Here is a 13,822-nt window from a genome sequence, read left to right as displayed (position 1 = left end):
TTTCAAAAACATTATAAGCTTAATTTATAAAGACCAAAAGCTACAAATAAAATTATCATCAAGCTGTGCCTTAGTTGAAAGATTAGAGAGCTTATCGAGATCAAGCTTTATATATATATATATATATATATATATATATTCATTCGACGTGTTGGATCTTGTGCTAATATTATAGTGAACAAAGGATATGCATTGATGCAGAAGGAATTATTACAAAGCATTCTCAGAGATGATCTTTTAATGAAGCTATTTGTTTAGTTCGCTTAAGGAGGGAAAGTATATCACTCCCAAGTTTTGATTTTCTATGGCGTCCACGTTTCTGATGAGAAACCTGCAAATCCAAACGCAAAACCAAAGCAATTGAACATAACTCAAATGGGAAAGTTTTCAAAAGCTTTAAAGCAGATTCATTCGATATCACCATGGGTATGTACCTGGAAATAAAACGTAGGATTTGGACCTTTTGATTGCACTGAAAGCCCATGATCTTCAGCTGGTAATATTGCTGGATGAAGCCATGGAAAACAGAAGAATATCATTCAAGAATCAGATACTTTTTCATAAAAATCTCATCTTGAAAACACCCAAATGAATGAATCAAACGATGTTCTTATCATGATGGAACTTTTAACGCGAAGACATTGAATCTTCACCTTTTTGAAGTGTATCTAATGTTTTCTCCTTCTCATCTTTCTTTGAGGGGAATCCATGAGTCAAGTTTTTAGGAGGAGATAGATTATAAGTGTAGAATTTGTACAATAGAATCGGCGTTGGCTTCTCTGTAAAAATGTCACCCTTTGATAACGGAAGATCTTTCAACTCTCTGCACTGGTTGATACTGTAATCAAGCCATCAGACACAAAAGCTATATATATATATATATATATATATATGTATATATACACGCGTGATGATCATTGAGAGGGGGAAAAAAGAGGGTGCACCTTGAACTTCGATTTAATGGTTCAGCACTGTTACTAACTGGAACAGGAACAGCAGGATGATGGAAAGAAATCATTGAAAAGAATGGCTCTAGATCGTTGTTATGGTTAAATGAGATGAGAAACGAGATGCTTACCGGGTGAGACATAGCGGGGATGATATCTGGGCAGGTTTTCGTTCCAACGTAGTCGGGATAGTTCAAGCTTTTGAGCATATTGTTTGCAGGAGAGGAGCCTCTGCCGAAAAGCAAAGGTTTTTTTAATGAACATGGAAGAGGGTACGTGTGGATGAGTGTTGTAATAATGAATCAGAGAAAACGTACTTGGTTTAAGCAGTTCAATCGAAGCTCGACGTCGTTGAAGGCATTGGTTTGAGAAATGCAGGTCTCTAAATTGGAAGTTACACTTCCAAGATGGTCTACCACAGCTACCATGGCCCTGCATAAGTACTCCTTTGTGTTTTCCACCACTCTGCAGTTGAAAGCTGGTATCATTTACGGCACATGGTATGTAACAGGAGTGCTTTTACGCAAGTCAAGAGAAGAGACTCACTCATTCTGCTCATTAGTTTTCAGGAACGTTGTTTCACAGTAGTCTGCCGCTTGATGAAGCTGGGAACGCAATCCTTTTAGTTCCTGAAACTCAAATGATTAGAAAAGGAAAAAAAAAAAAAAAAAAAAAAAAAAGCTATGCTAGTGTTGGAGATCCGATGTAACCGCCCAAGCCCACTACCGCTAGTAGAACTGTGTTCTTCGGATTTTCTCTCAAAGTTTTTAACTGCGAGCATATATTGTCCTCTTTGTGCTTTCCCTTCTAAGTTTTCCCACAAGATTTTTAAAACGCGTCTATTAGATAGAGGTTTTCACACTCTTAGAAAGAATGTTTCGTTTCCCTCTCCAACCAACGTGGGTCTCACACCACATAATATATAAATCTTTCTCTTACCGATTACCACACAATGGTTTAGGTCAATCTAATAGTTATATATATCAATGTATGTTGAAGAGCCTGTTCCGATAACTATTCTAATTAATAAGTGCATAAATGCTTTTAAGTTCTACTCCACTACCTTAGAGCTCAACCAATATAATACAAACTGGGCTTGGCCTGTTCCTTTAGTTATTTTTCTGCAGAGTGTTCGACTTTATTCCAATGCAGAAAAGGAAATAACCCCAGAAAATCTGCAGAGAGTTTGAATCTGTTCCAGAAAAAGAAACCCCAGTAAAGTTCATTCATTATATCGCCATTTCTTTTTTCTTTTCGGGTAGAAAGTTCGAATCTGTTCCCAAAAAACACCCAGTAAAGTCAAGCATATTATACCCTTCCTTAGTATTCTTTCTGCAGAGATTTTGAATTTGTTCCAAAATGAAAAAGCCTAAGCACTTTTGTTTTCCAGCAAAAAGATGAGATTAAAGAGTGAAGGAGCAAGGCGTACCAGGAGAGAATTCTGAAAGCAAGTAGCTTCCTCAGCCTCTGATTCTGCATTCAAACCACTAGAAGATATAGAGCTCAGCATTCTCTTCACCGTGCCTGAACAGATTTGATAAGTTAAAACGGCTGTAAAAGCTCACTGGATGCCTATTTATCTTCGAAAAAGAAGAGGAAGAGATGGTGCCTTTTGTCTCTAAACGGAGAAAGACAATGACTGTAGGCCCGTGACTCGTATTTTCAAATCGAACCTGGAATGATATTAAAAAAAAAAAACAACAACAACAATAACAGATAAAGTTCGAAAACGATTGAAGGAAAAGAATTTGACAACAGTCTGAATCAAAAACAAAGAGAGAGAGTGACAGAATTGTTTCAGCCCGTGACTTCTATTTGTATCTTATAGCTGATTGACACCGTCACGACCCTTTTTTTCTTTTTTGTAAATAACAGCTGAGAGCCTCTTTACACGAATATCCATAAAAGGTACAACTTTTACCATTGCAAGAAGCTATTCCATGAATGGGTTTCGTTGCTGAATGCCAAAATTTTGAAACTTGCATTCTCGTGACCACTTTTCTTATGATCAATCTTTTCCCCTTTCTTTTCACTACTCATTGATATGTTAGATGAAGAATATCCGAGTTACAGTTACAGCATTGAGATTGGAAATGGAAAAGGAAAAGGAAAAATTGGTATAGTGGACAACAATGGAAGAAATCCTATTTTTTTTCCTTTCATATTTGGAAGTCTATAGTGCAGCCTCCAAGCTTCTCTGCGGCTTCTATTTCTGATAGTAAGTTGCATTTGTTCAAGAACACAGTTGTAGAAAATATTTGTTCGAGACTTCTGTAATTTTCACGTGAAGAATTTCTGACTTGGCTTGAGGGTTGTTTCTTGATTTCGACGTCGGCCGGAGTTCCCAAACTTCCTTTGCTGAGAGGAAGAGGCTGCGGTTCTGGTTCTGTTCAATGATAACGAGCAGATCAGATTATACAGAGGTATACATCTAATTCAGAAATAATGGTCAGGCACAAAATAAAATCTAGTGTAAGCAGCAACGACGTTGGTCTCCATAGGGAGTGGATTGTGAGATCCCACATCAGTTGGAGAGGAGAACGAAACATTCCTTATATGGGTGTGGAAACCTCTCCCTTGGAGACGCGTTTTAAAACCGTGAGGCTAACGACGATACGTAAGAGCCAAAACAGATAATATCTACTAGGACTTGGGTTGTTATAACATATGACTAAATTAGTTGCGTTATGCTCAGACAACCAATTAATCATGTGTGACAACGGCTTTGATCCCACAGTATTTGACGAAGACTTGTCGTATTTTATGTAAAAGCCGATTATGATATCGAACCATGACTTCAAAGACAACACACGGTAACATATTCACACTGAAGAGCTTGAGCAACCAGCTAAATGTATTCCAATGAGGAACTACTGGGAGAAGGAATTATTACGTACCTTCAACTTTGAGGGGAGACTCTCGCCTCAACATGCGTGCTTGTGAATTCCCTCTTGTAATACATAGCCATTTTCTATCTTCTTCATAACCATGCTCAGAAGCAAGGGGCACATGCCAATGGCCATTCTCTGATTCCTGTTAACAAATTTTACCATGAAATATATTATTAAATATTAATTCTTGAGCTTGTGACGAAAGACATGCAATAAGAGACAAGCCAACACATCTCTTCTGTTCCTACTTCCTAGTCACACACAGACATGTTTGTGTGTTTTCAATGTAATATAGGTTGACCTGGATTACGACAGAACAGGGTGAAGGCATGTGAAACACTGGACCGGTAGCGGAGAAACTAAAGTGCACCTGTCATAAGAAACCAAGAACACATCTGTATCACCAATCATTAAAACAACTTGTGCCATTGATTTTTTGTAAAATTAGAAAACAATTCTGTATCCCGTTCATTTACGGAAAGAGTTCTCTTTGGAGGAGCTTTACTCACTTGATGCCTTTCTTTCCATCGACGGAAGAAATCATTTCCAAGAAGTTGGAACGTATGATCTCTCATCTCATCATTCGTCACAATTAGGCAATTGAATTTGATTGCTGCATACAACCAGTACCTGAAGAATAGGTCAGTTACAAAATGCTTCATATACTCATCAATAAAACAAGAAGTTTCACATGTTATCCATCGAACCATTGAAGATTGTTGGGAGGGAGTCCCACGTTGGCTATTTAAAGGGATGATCATAGATTTATAAGTAAGGAATCGAGAAACCAAAAGCAAAGCCATGAGAGCTTATGCCCAAAGTGGACAATATCATACCATTGTGGAGAGTCATGATTCCTATTCATAGTTAATATATGAAGATGAATTAGTTCTCACCGATCATCGTTTGATCCAGTGGGCGTTGCATACAGTGCATCAGCATTTTTCCACTTCTCAATCAATGCTTTATTTACTGGTTCATCCATCTTACGTCCAGTAATTCGCCTGTTGTGCAAGACAATCAGAGGCCGCTTCTTTGAAGGAAGCAACGGCCGTATCCCGTTGGCAATTAAATTGACCTAAAGCAATGAGCTAGAAATGAGACTCCACAAGAACCAAAAGAACAGTTAGTACAACAGTGTGCTGATAACTTACTTTAGATGGTGTGAATCTTCTTTGGCTAAATAGGCCTACATTAGCAGCATCAATCACTGCTTCAAATGGTCCATAATATTCAAGCCATTCCTACAAGGGGAAAGAAAAACCCTTCAACATAACGTTTAGAATGTAGAGATTGTGAATAACAATACACAAATGGCTTATCATACTTGAAATTTCTGAAAATTTGAGTTTTTCTCTCTTTGTGTGGCTATAGCTGCAACAGATTTAGCAAAATTCTCAGTTTCAATAGGGTCAAGATCAATTGTTGCTAACCTTTCCCCACAGGATGTACACAAACCATCCTTTCCAACATTTGTAGATGATACACTCCACTTTCCCCTTCCCAACCATCCCAATCCATGCCAACCTCCACCACAATTTTCCATTGCTTCCTTTATTTTTGTTCTATCCAATTTTACTTTCCCCACTCTTGTAGCAACTTTGCTCTTGAACCAGGTACTGATAAGATCTGCGGTAGAGGGTGAGACTTGTCTTACACTTGTTCTCAGTTTATCCAATAAATAATACACCTTCTCAGCGTTACTCGCGTTTATACTAACTTTTAGAAGTGCTGCCAACTCAGGCTCTTCTGGATACACACCATGCTCCAGCATGTGCTTCTCAACTTCAAATGCTTTATCTATTTCCCCATTATTGCAGAAAGCAGAAAGGGCAGGGCCATAAGACCGCAGTCTAGGATTAATTCCTAATGGCTTCATCTTCTTCACCATATCAAAAGCAATATCACCATCGCCCATGGACATTGCCATTCGGGCCACAGATGTCAAGGTTGCTTCATTCATTGGGATCTTTTCTGTGCACATCTTCTCATAGATCTCGAATCCTTTCTCGACAGCATATTTTTTAAAATCCTCATCTACCAAAATATTTGAATAGCTCTTCTCATCAATAATCCGAGCTTTGGACACCATAGATCTATTTGTATGAACTATATTCTCCTTACTTCCATCATTTTTGGCATTCGTTTCTGTCCTTTCATAACTTTCACTCTTTGAAACAGAACTAATTTTGGAGGAATGTTGTTCATCCAGTATAATGGGATTTTGGAAAGAACCCATATTAGATGAAGTTAGTGAACTTGAAGTTCGATTATCTCTACCAATTTTTGGGGGCTGGATTACACCCAAAGCCGCTGAGGAACAAAGATACAAAATCACAGCATAATGATATTGCTCCAGCTTAATTCCTTCCCTTTGAGCCCATTCATACAATTCAATTGCGCCCGCAATATCCCCTGTCTTCGAGAACATATCCAAGTTTTCTCTAAATGGGATATCGTTACTCTCTTCAGAAAATTTCCCCTTCTCCTCTAATACCTGATTTCGCTTGCTCTTGTCCTTAATCTTCCTACCATCCCCTGCGCCCCTAGAAACTTTTGTAGAACCACTGTCACTTCTAGACTTAAGGAAAGAAACCCCAGCACCCATTTTCATTCCATTAGCAGAGCCGGAGCCATTCCTATTCCTAGCGTTTTTATCCCTCTCAAGCCTTTTCCCATCTCTCTCCTCCACCTCTAAATAAACAAGGTCTTCCGCACATTTCTTAACGAGTATTTCATTTCCATTCCCTAAATGACGAGACCCATTTTTGTTTAGCTTCTGAATCATGGAATTGGAAAGTCTACGGTCTCTGCTAGTGGTTGAAAGTTCTCCTACAACTCCCTCTCCAACTCTAAGTAAACAAAGTGTGTGTTTGGGAGTAGAGAAAGTGGGAAAACGCGGTAAACAAAGGGCGAGAAGTGAGAACTTACAGAGAGAGTTGGAGGAGAAAGAGTGGGTGTGCTGTACAACCATTAAGAAAGAGGACGCCATTTGTGGGCGTCTGAAGCACCATAACAGGGATGCTGATATGGTTCCAAATTCCAGGACGATGATAAGTTAATCGTGTCATCAATAATTTCCCCGCGCAATGAGAGAGAGAGTGTGTGTTCTGCGTGGCATATAATAATCTAGATTAAAAGTAGTTAGACTACACTTTCTCTCTTATTAAAATTTCTCTTTTCAATTTTATAAATATCCTACCCATTCATAAACTTTTTTAATCTTCCTGGTATATTTCATTATATTTTAATTTAATGATTCTATAAAGAAAATTAGGAGGTGGTAAATCTGGTAGTTTTTTTAACCCAACTCTTAAAAGTAGGATCTACACAAAAATAAGCTAACTATTATATTCTTCTGACTTTGGTGTCATTACGGGCGACAACAGGTGTGATGAGGATTCAGCGACAACAATGAAGGTCATTGAAGGCAGCGAGAGGAGTTTAAGCTTAATTAAAATGTCGGGGGATTATCGAAAATATTTGGTAACGGGACACTCATTAATACAATAAAATTAATCATAGTCAACCTTGTTCGCCTTGATGGTAGTTTAGTTTTACGAACGATAAAGATGACATTGTTGTTTACAGAGAAAAGGGACAAATATTATAGCGAGGACGATTCCAAAACTTCTGCATCTTAGGATGGAGGACGATATTATAGCGAGGACGATTCCAAAACCTCTGCATCTTAGGATGGAGGACAAATCGACCCAAGGTCGACGAGAAATAAAAATCAACAACAAATTAATACCGACGATCTTTTAACCTTTTCGTTCGAACCATTTGGTGAAACTTTTCCGTTCAAGTAAGTGTATAAATAAATAACTCTATAAGCATCAATCCAAACTCACTTTGATTCTTGCCAAGCTATTTTTCAGAGTGACAGTTACAGAATATTTCAATATAAAAGCAGAGCCTATAATGAATAAAAATGCATAATGATGCTAATATTTTATTTCATTGGTCATCAAATGGGATGAATTATTGCTCTTTGTATCTATCTCTTACAATGATTAGCAATTACAAGATCTCTATCTACGACTGGGACACAAAATTGGCCTCAAAATCTGATGAAACTATAAAAACGAATAATACATATTGAAATGAGATCACCACAGCAAACTTGAACAGACCAGTTTCAGGAAGCAAACCTGAATGAACAATGGACTGTAACTACACAGATGGAACAACAGGCCAGTTACTTTCTTGGGGTTTTTCTACACTTCTCTGTCAACTTCTGGTTTACTCTTCCCATTTTCAGGAAGGGGTAGAATTCTGGGTAGCAGATCATTACTAGGACGACCAGCTGAGGTACCGACTTGCGGTATTATGGGTGCCGAGAGAGCGACACTTTTTACGACCCCATTGTCGATAGTTCCCTGTTCGCATCCACTATTTGTTGTGACATTGTTGCTTGGATTTTCGTTCCTCTCCTCGCTTCTAGACGTGAAGTTTGTTTCTGCAATGTCCATATTCAAGACCATAGTTAGTTCACTTATGGGAAAGGCATGATATGAACATAAACCAAAAGGACCATTTGCACTCTATTGGAACATCACATGAGAAACTAGCTAGAGTATGAGTGGTCATATCAGGCTATGTTTAAAAATCTATCACTAAAGATTGAAAGATAAGCTTTTTGATTTTTCAGGCAGATTCAGTAGTATGCTAGGTTAATTCTTCAAGAAACAAGTAGTTGCTTTAAATGTTTAATGTTACCGCAGATATGGTTCAATAATTCCTCTGATTTTCTGGCCTTTTACACAGTTATATAATAAGTTTATCAAGCATCAAGACACAAGATTACCCTTAATCTCTCCAAGAGTGATGAGTTTATTAAGACAATCTCGAAACTTCGTCAACACGATCCGTTCCTGCTCTATGTAGACTTCTGACACAGACTTATCAGGCACATGCGATGATGTGTTGCAACCATGCCCTGCCAAACGATCAGCTGGAGCAGCTCCCATGAACATTGTATCTCGTTCGTCACACATTAAAGCTAAGGTTCCTGGGGACATTGGCCTTGATTTTGTCATATCTGAACTATCTGAATGATTATCATGTACAAGCCTCTCACTTTGGTTTAAACTTCCACACCCACCATCGGCAGCTTTCTCATCTGCCTTCTGATGCTGTGAACCATCTCCAGCTGATGAAGCACGGGAAATCTGTAGTGTATCATTTATCTGCTCCTCAGCAATTCTTTTTTCTGGACAGACATATAAAGAATTTTCATGTCATTTATAGAGTGCAATAAATGCTAGTTCATTAAGGTTCCGGAAGCATACTAATTACTAAAAAACAAACCATCAATAGAGCAAGATAAACTGTCAAAATCGTAACCAGCATAGAGTTTTTCCTTACTAGCCACCTTTTTCTCCTATTTCAGCATAGTCCGATTCTCAAAGAGACATATTATCATCTAACACAACACCCCAAGAGGAATAAGGATTAATCAACTTGGGTGTTTTCTGAAAAAGAGAGGCAAATTACACTGTTTGTTCATGCTGCTGCTGGGAAGCCATTCCCGTGCTTTATTTTTTTAACCTTCAAAAGCTAATTAACGAGGTCCAAGGTAAATTCCTTTTCTGCAGTTATATTCGTAAAGCAGATATTTGCTAAAGAAATGCTGCGATACCCAGACCTCATGGCCCCAGTCCTAGAGGCATACATTCTCTCAGGCCAGAATGACAAGATGAGTAGAAACTCTTATTGATGCATGTAGGCATACATTTGTCGTGTACGATATTCACAACACCAACTGATCTAATCATCTTGCAAAACGCTCTCTAACTTCTTGAACAAAATCTTAGATCCTCGCAATAACATGCAAATTTTGAAAACGCATTACCTGCTATGTTCTTGGCAACTTCACTTGACAACACCACTAAAACTGAGCAAAGCTCCTTCAAGTCGTGTGGCTGGACGAGGTCAGCTAATAAGGACCTTAAAAAAATGGTACACGTTTAGTTCAATAAGCAAGCTGGTTGACTGCATTACTACAAATTCCAGCAACCATTCAACTGATACCTGAATGAAAACTTTGAAGTCCCCGGTGCTGCAGGGCTGCCAGCATGAGCAACTGGGAGGGGAGATGATGTAGACGTGCCTGAAGACATTAAATTATTCACCTGACAAACACAAAGAATGAAGTTAGTACCTGGATCGCGAGCCCTGACTCATAAAATGTAACATACAAATGCATACAGCTTTATTACAAAAAAAAAAATAAGAGCTTCCGACTACATTAATAACAGACTATAGCTGAGCTCCATTACAAAAAGTAATTTATTATTATTAGAACACTAAGTTCATTATTATGTCTTACAGTCTCAATGAACAAGCTAACAGTTTTCCACATTAAGATGTCAGCACACTAAGGAAAGAACGTTTCTATCAGAAATCAAAATTTCATATTCTGAAGATACTACCTGATGAAATTGTGGAATGCTGTTGAGGGGGGGATCCTTCCCTACAGAGGCAAAGCATAGCTCTGGGACTTTTCTTTTCTTTGAAGTGGGAAGGTAAGCATAACCAGACGATCCAATAGCTCCGGTTATTGCCGCATTTGCTGCCTGCTGAATATAAGCCATGTTGCTGACATGATCACCATGGAAAAGAGCTTGTCTCTCTTCACTGCCTTCAAAATTCTTACAGTCCATGCACTTACAGTTTTCAGAGCAGAGAATATTGGCCTGAAAACACTCACAATACTTCTTTAAGCAACCTGATTTCTTGCAATGGCATCCTTTGTTGTGCTTTCCCAGCATTACCACCTCTCCAACCTCATCCTACATATGCTCAAAATAGTTCATCTCGTTGTAAATAAAACATGAACAATCTCTTTATTGTATAGCAGTGATGATAACACATCAAACTTCGTTTGCATATGCCAAGTGAAAAATGATAAGAAGAATAAAGAGATTCAAATTCAATGAAGAAAAATGTCAGAAGCCAATACTAGGCCCTCACAAAACGTAACATGCTTTCTCTGAAATTGTTCCTAAAATGTGATGCAAAAAAGGTAGACATAACATCGACTGAACATTCACGAAGAACTTGGAACCACTATTGATAGCTCTAAATTCAACTAAATATCCGATCATCTCCAGAACCAGAACTTTGTTTAATTCCTCAAATGAATCAAGACAACAGAGTAACATCTTCTCTAGAGATTAATGTGACGCCACTTACATGGTATACTGCTATTTTCTAATTAATTGCACGGAAAGGAAAGTAGTTTCTCAAATGAATTGCTAGAGTGACTAAAATTAACTAAATACCTAATATTCCTCATTCAGTTCATGGATATATATATAAAAACCATGATGTAAAGTGTCCATTACACTTGGATTCAAACCAACACACGTACCCTGATCTCTCGTGTTCCATGTGGGCTGCTAGCAATTTTTGGTCGGAATGCATTTGGATTACGTTCTAAAGTAGTTTCAACTGCTTCTCTCCTGAAAGCTTCATTCTCCACATTGTTATAGCAATTTGTGCAATTGCAACCATCACAGTATATTCCAGATGCAAAGCACTCGCAATACCTGTTGATTAATTTTGTTTCAGCTATGACGAAAATTTGAAGGCAACAAACTACCCATATTCATACTAAAGTTCATAATGTAAAAAGATACAAAAATCCACATTATTAGGTTATTTTACTTATATTCTCTAACTATTTATTAAGAGGACATTTCGAGATAATTTTGATCTGCTACTTATGGTATTTTGCAGGAGGATGTAGAGCAGACTCTATATAGTAGAGTAATGCTACCAGTGGCCATATCAAAATCGAAGTTATCAATATTATTAAAAATTTATTCACATACATTCAGAAAAGCTATTCGTCCTGCTGGCTAAACGTCATATGAATTAATATTAGATCCAATTCATTCAAACTGCAAAATGCTAATTGATCTGCACTGGTCCTTATTCAATTCAATTACGGAATAAATGGCCATAGATTGAACTGCAACGGGGGTAAAACGAAATATTGCTATAAATATTACCGCAACTCCATAAATAACATACACCTCACTATTATCCAAAAGGCCACTAGAATATTTGACTGCTGCAGTACTTCCAACATTTCAACAAGAGGTCGACCATGGTTAGCAAAAACAATAAAGCAATTATAGGAGTACCAAAGAGAAATCAAAATCCAGAAACTATTAATAAATGTTACAGAACGACGGATCAGAATAACTGTACTAAGGCATTGGATGTGTTGTAGATATGCGACATTAGCACAGAATTAACAAATTGGTTTAAAAGGGATCAACCTATGGGGTAACCAACTTTGTAAAAGCATATAGATCATGTTCTTACAGCTTTAAGCAGCGTGAGTGTTTGCAGTTGCACTGTTTTTGTTTCTTTGGAGTAGCATCTTTTGTTTCAACATTAGACCTCGATCTTGACTTCGGAGAATCTGGCTTTCTGGCCAAAAGAGTAAATAAAAACCGAGTCACACGTCAATTATAAAGTTATCCCAAGTTGTCAAACGTTCTTAGAAGCACGTAAAAAAAACATGAGCAGGCACTGAATTCAACTTTGCTACTGATAAACTTCAAGAACACACTCAAACTGAAGTCGCCTTGGCAATAGAGGTTAGACGTCTTGATCCACATTAAAGACAAGGTCGCAGCTAGAATATAGTACAGGGGAAACAGTGTTAAATCCATCCTAATCAGAAAAGGAAAAATAAAATAAAATTTAAGGAAAATTTACAGAAAGGGATTTCTTTTAAATGAGAGATAAAAGATTTATTGAAGATCTTTGCCTAACTTATCAAATGAGACAAAAACTACGAAACTAAGATGCCAAATACATAGTTAAAATCGACGAGATGAAACTAAGCAACGCCTAAAGAACCACTGACAAAAAGCACAAAATCTAACCCCCAAACAAAAATGAACGAACTTTCTAACTCAGGACGAAAGGGGGCAAGAACTTTCGAGTAAATGACATAACAGAAGACCAGAATTTAAATGAAATAAGTTAGAAATAAATGAAGTTATCTCGATACGACACAATTGGATAAATATCACACTCCGAGCTAATTTATTTATTAATATAGATCTCTGATAAAAATGGAAACAATTTTGCGAAATCCCACCTGCCCTTCCCCAACAGAAAGAAAAAGATCAATACTTGACAAAGCTCACAGAATTCGTCAAAGAAAGCAAGAGATCTCAAGCAGACCTCACAGGATGGGGCGCTTGTGTTCCAATGGGCGAAACCATCAAATGTTGTGGGGACTTCGGCTGCGACTGACTCTGCACCACCATCACAGCCGGTGAGTCTGATTGAGACCGAGGCTGAGGATGAAAATGAGGGTGGTCTGGCAAGACTGCACCACCAAGCCCCGTAAAAGTCAGCTGCCTAGCTAGTTTCTTAGCAGGAACATCAGATGAAACGACTTCCGCACTATTAGTTTGAGCATTTGGCGGGGGTAAATTATCCGTCTCCCGATTCCCTACTTCACCCATTAAATTTGAATTTCAAGTATCAAACCTCTAACAACCAATTTTCAAATCCTTTCCAAACCTTCCTCAATCCGCATATTCAAAACCAACAATTCAAACTCGAGAAAATCAACTCAACCTTCCTAATTTCCGGCGCGAATCCCAGTCCAACAACGGCGGTAAAGATCATGCACAAAAACACGCAATTTCGAAACTGAAAAAACTTAGACGCCAAAGCTGGCCTCTATTACCTAAAATCACAAGAATTTCGATACTCGAAGATAACCAAAGAGAAGGTAAACTAAAGGAGACGAGGCCTAGGGCTATGCAATAATGATTTGTATACAGTACGGTAGACAGAACAAGAAGACGAGCAAGAAGGCTTACGTTCTTCGTTTCTCTCCCTCTCGAGATTTTGAATTTCAATTTTTTTCCAAATATTCAACGGTGAGATTCATCCACTTAATTCGATCAGACGGCAAATGACAAACCAGCTAATCCAACGCTG

General features: G+C 38.0%; 3 protein-coding genes across 5 annotated transcripts; all 3 read right to left on the bottom strand.

Moving 5' to 3' along the window:
* Window positions 1-169: 169 nt before the first annotated feature.
* Window positions 170-2,575, bottom strand: LOC111780293 (putative protein ABIL5). 3 transcript variants are annotated; one of them, XM_023660656.2, is made up of 9 exons: window positions 2,557-2,575; window positions 2,377-2,471; window positions 1,494-1,576; window positions 1,265-1,412; window positions 1,079-1,178; window positions 945-981; window positions 654-838; window positions 435-505; window positions 170-331 (listed from the first exon to the last, which is right to left on the bottom strand). In XM_023660656.2, the coding sequence occupies exons 2-9, from the start codon at window positions 2,455-2,457 to the stop codon at window positions 224-226; spliced, it is 813 nt and encodes a 270-aa protein (XP_023516424.2). In that variant the 5' UTR covers window positions 2,458-2,471; window positions 2,557-2,575; the 3' UTR covers window positions 170-223. The 3 variants fall into 3 exon arrangements, with proteins under 3 accessions (XP_023516424.2, XP_023516425.2, XP_086975836.1); XM_023660657.2 differs by having other exon boundaries at window positions 654-823; XM_087119710.1 differs by lacking the exon at window positions 2,557-2,575 and having other exon boundaries at window positions 2,377-2,534.
* Window positions 2,576-2,845: 270 nt separating this feature from the next.
* Window positions 2,846-6,945, bottom strand: LOC111780292 (proteinaceous RNase P 1, chloroplastic/mitochondrial). The gene is made up of 7 exons (XM_023660655.2): window positions 5,166-6,945; window positions 4,993-5,082; window positions 4,735-4,916; window positions 4,348-4,468; window positions 4,140-4,208; window positions 3,845-3,980; window positions 2,846-3,333 (listed from the first exon to the last, which is right to left on the bottom strand). Exons 1-7 carry the CDS (start codon window positions 6,828-6,830, stop codon window positions 3,107-3,109), a joined length of 2,490 nt encoding a protein of 829 aa, XP_023516423.2. The 5' UTR covers window positions 6,831-6,945; the 3' UTR covers window positions 2,846-3,106.
* An 818-nt stretch (window positions 6,946-7,763) lies between these two features.
* LOC111780664 (protein tesmin/TSO1-like CXC 5) lies at window positions 7,764-13,695 on the bottom strand. The gene is made up of 8 exons (XM_023661130.2): window positions 13,052-13,695; window positions 12,179-12,286; window positions 11,217-11,394; window positions 10,276-10,635; window positions 9,875-9,975; window positions 9,696-9,790; window positions 8,649-9,053; window positions 7,764-8,300 (listed from the first exon to the last, which is right to left on the bottom strand). Exons 1-8 carry the CDS (start codon window positions 13,336-13,338, stop codon window positions 8,059-8,061), a joined length of 1,776 nt encoding a protein of 591 aa, XP_023516898.2. The 5' UTR covers window positions 13,339-13,695; the 3' UTR covers window positions 7,764-8,058.
* Between the last annotated feature and the right edge of the window lie 127 nt (window positions 13,696-13,822).

The sequence above is a fragment of the Cucurbita pepo genome, chromosome 18, assembly GCF_057944985.1.
Source record: "Cucurbita pepo subsp. pepo isolate OVF chromosome 18, ASM5794498v1, whole genome shotgun sequence".
NCBI lineage: Eukaryota > Viridiplantae > Streptophyta > Magnoliopsida > Cucurbitales > Cucurbitaceae > Cucurbita > Cucurbita pepo.
This window is presented reverse-complemented; position numbering and strand designations above follow the sequence as displayed.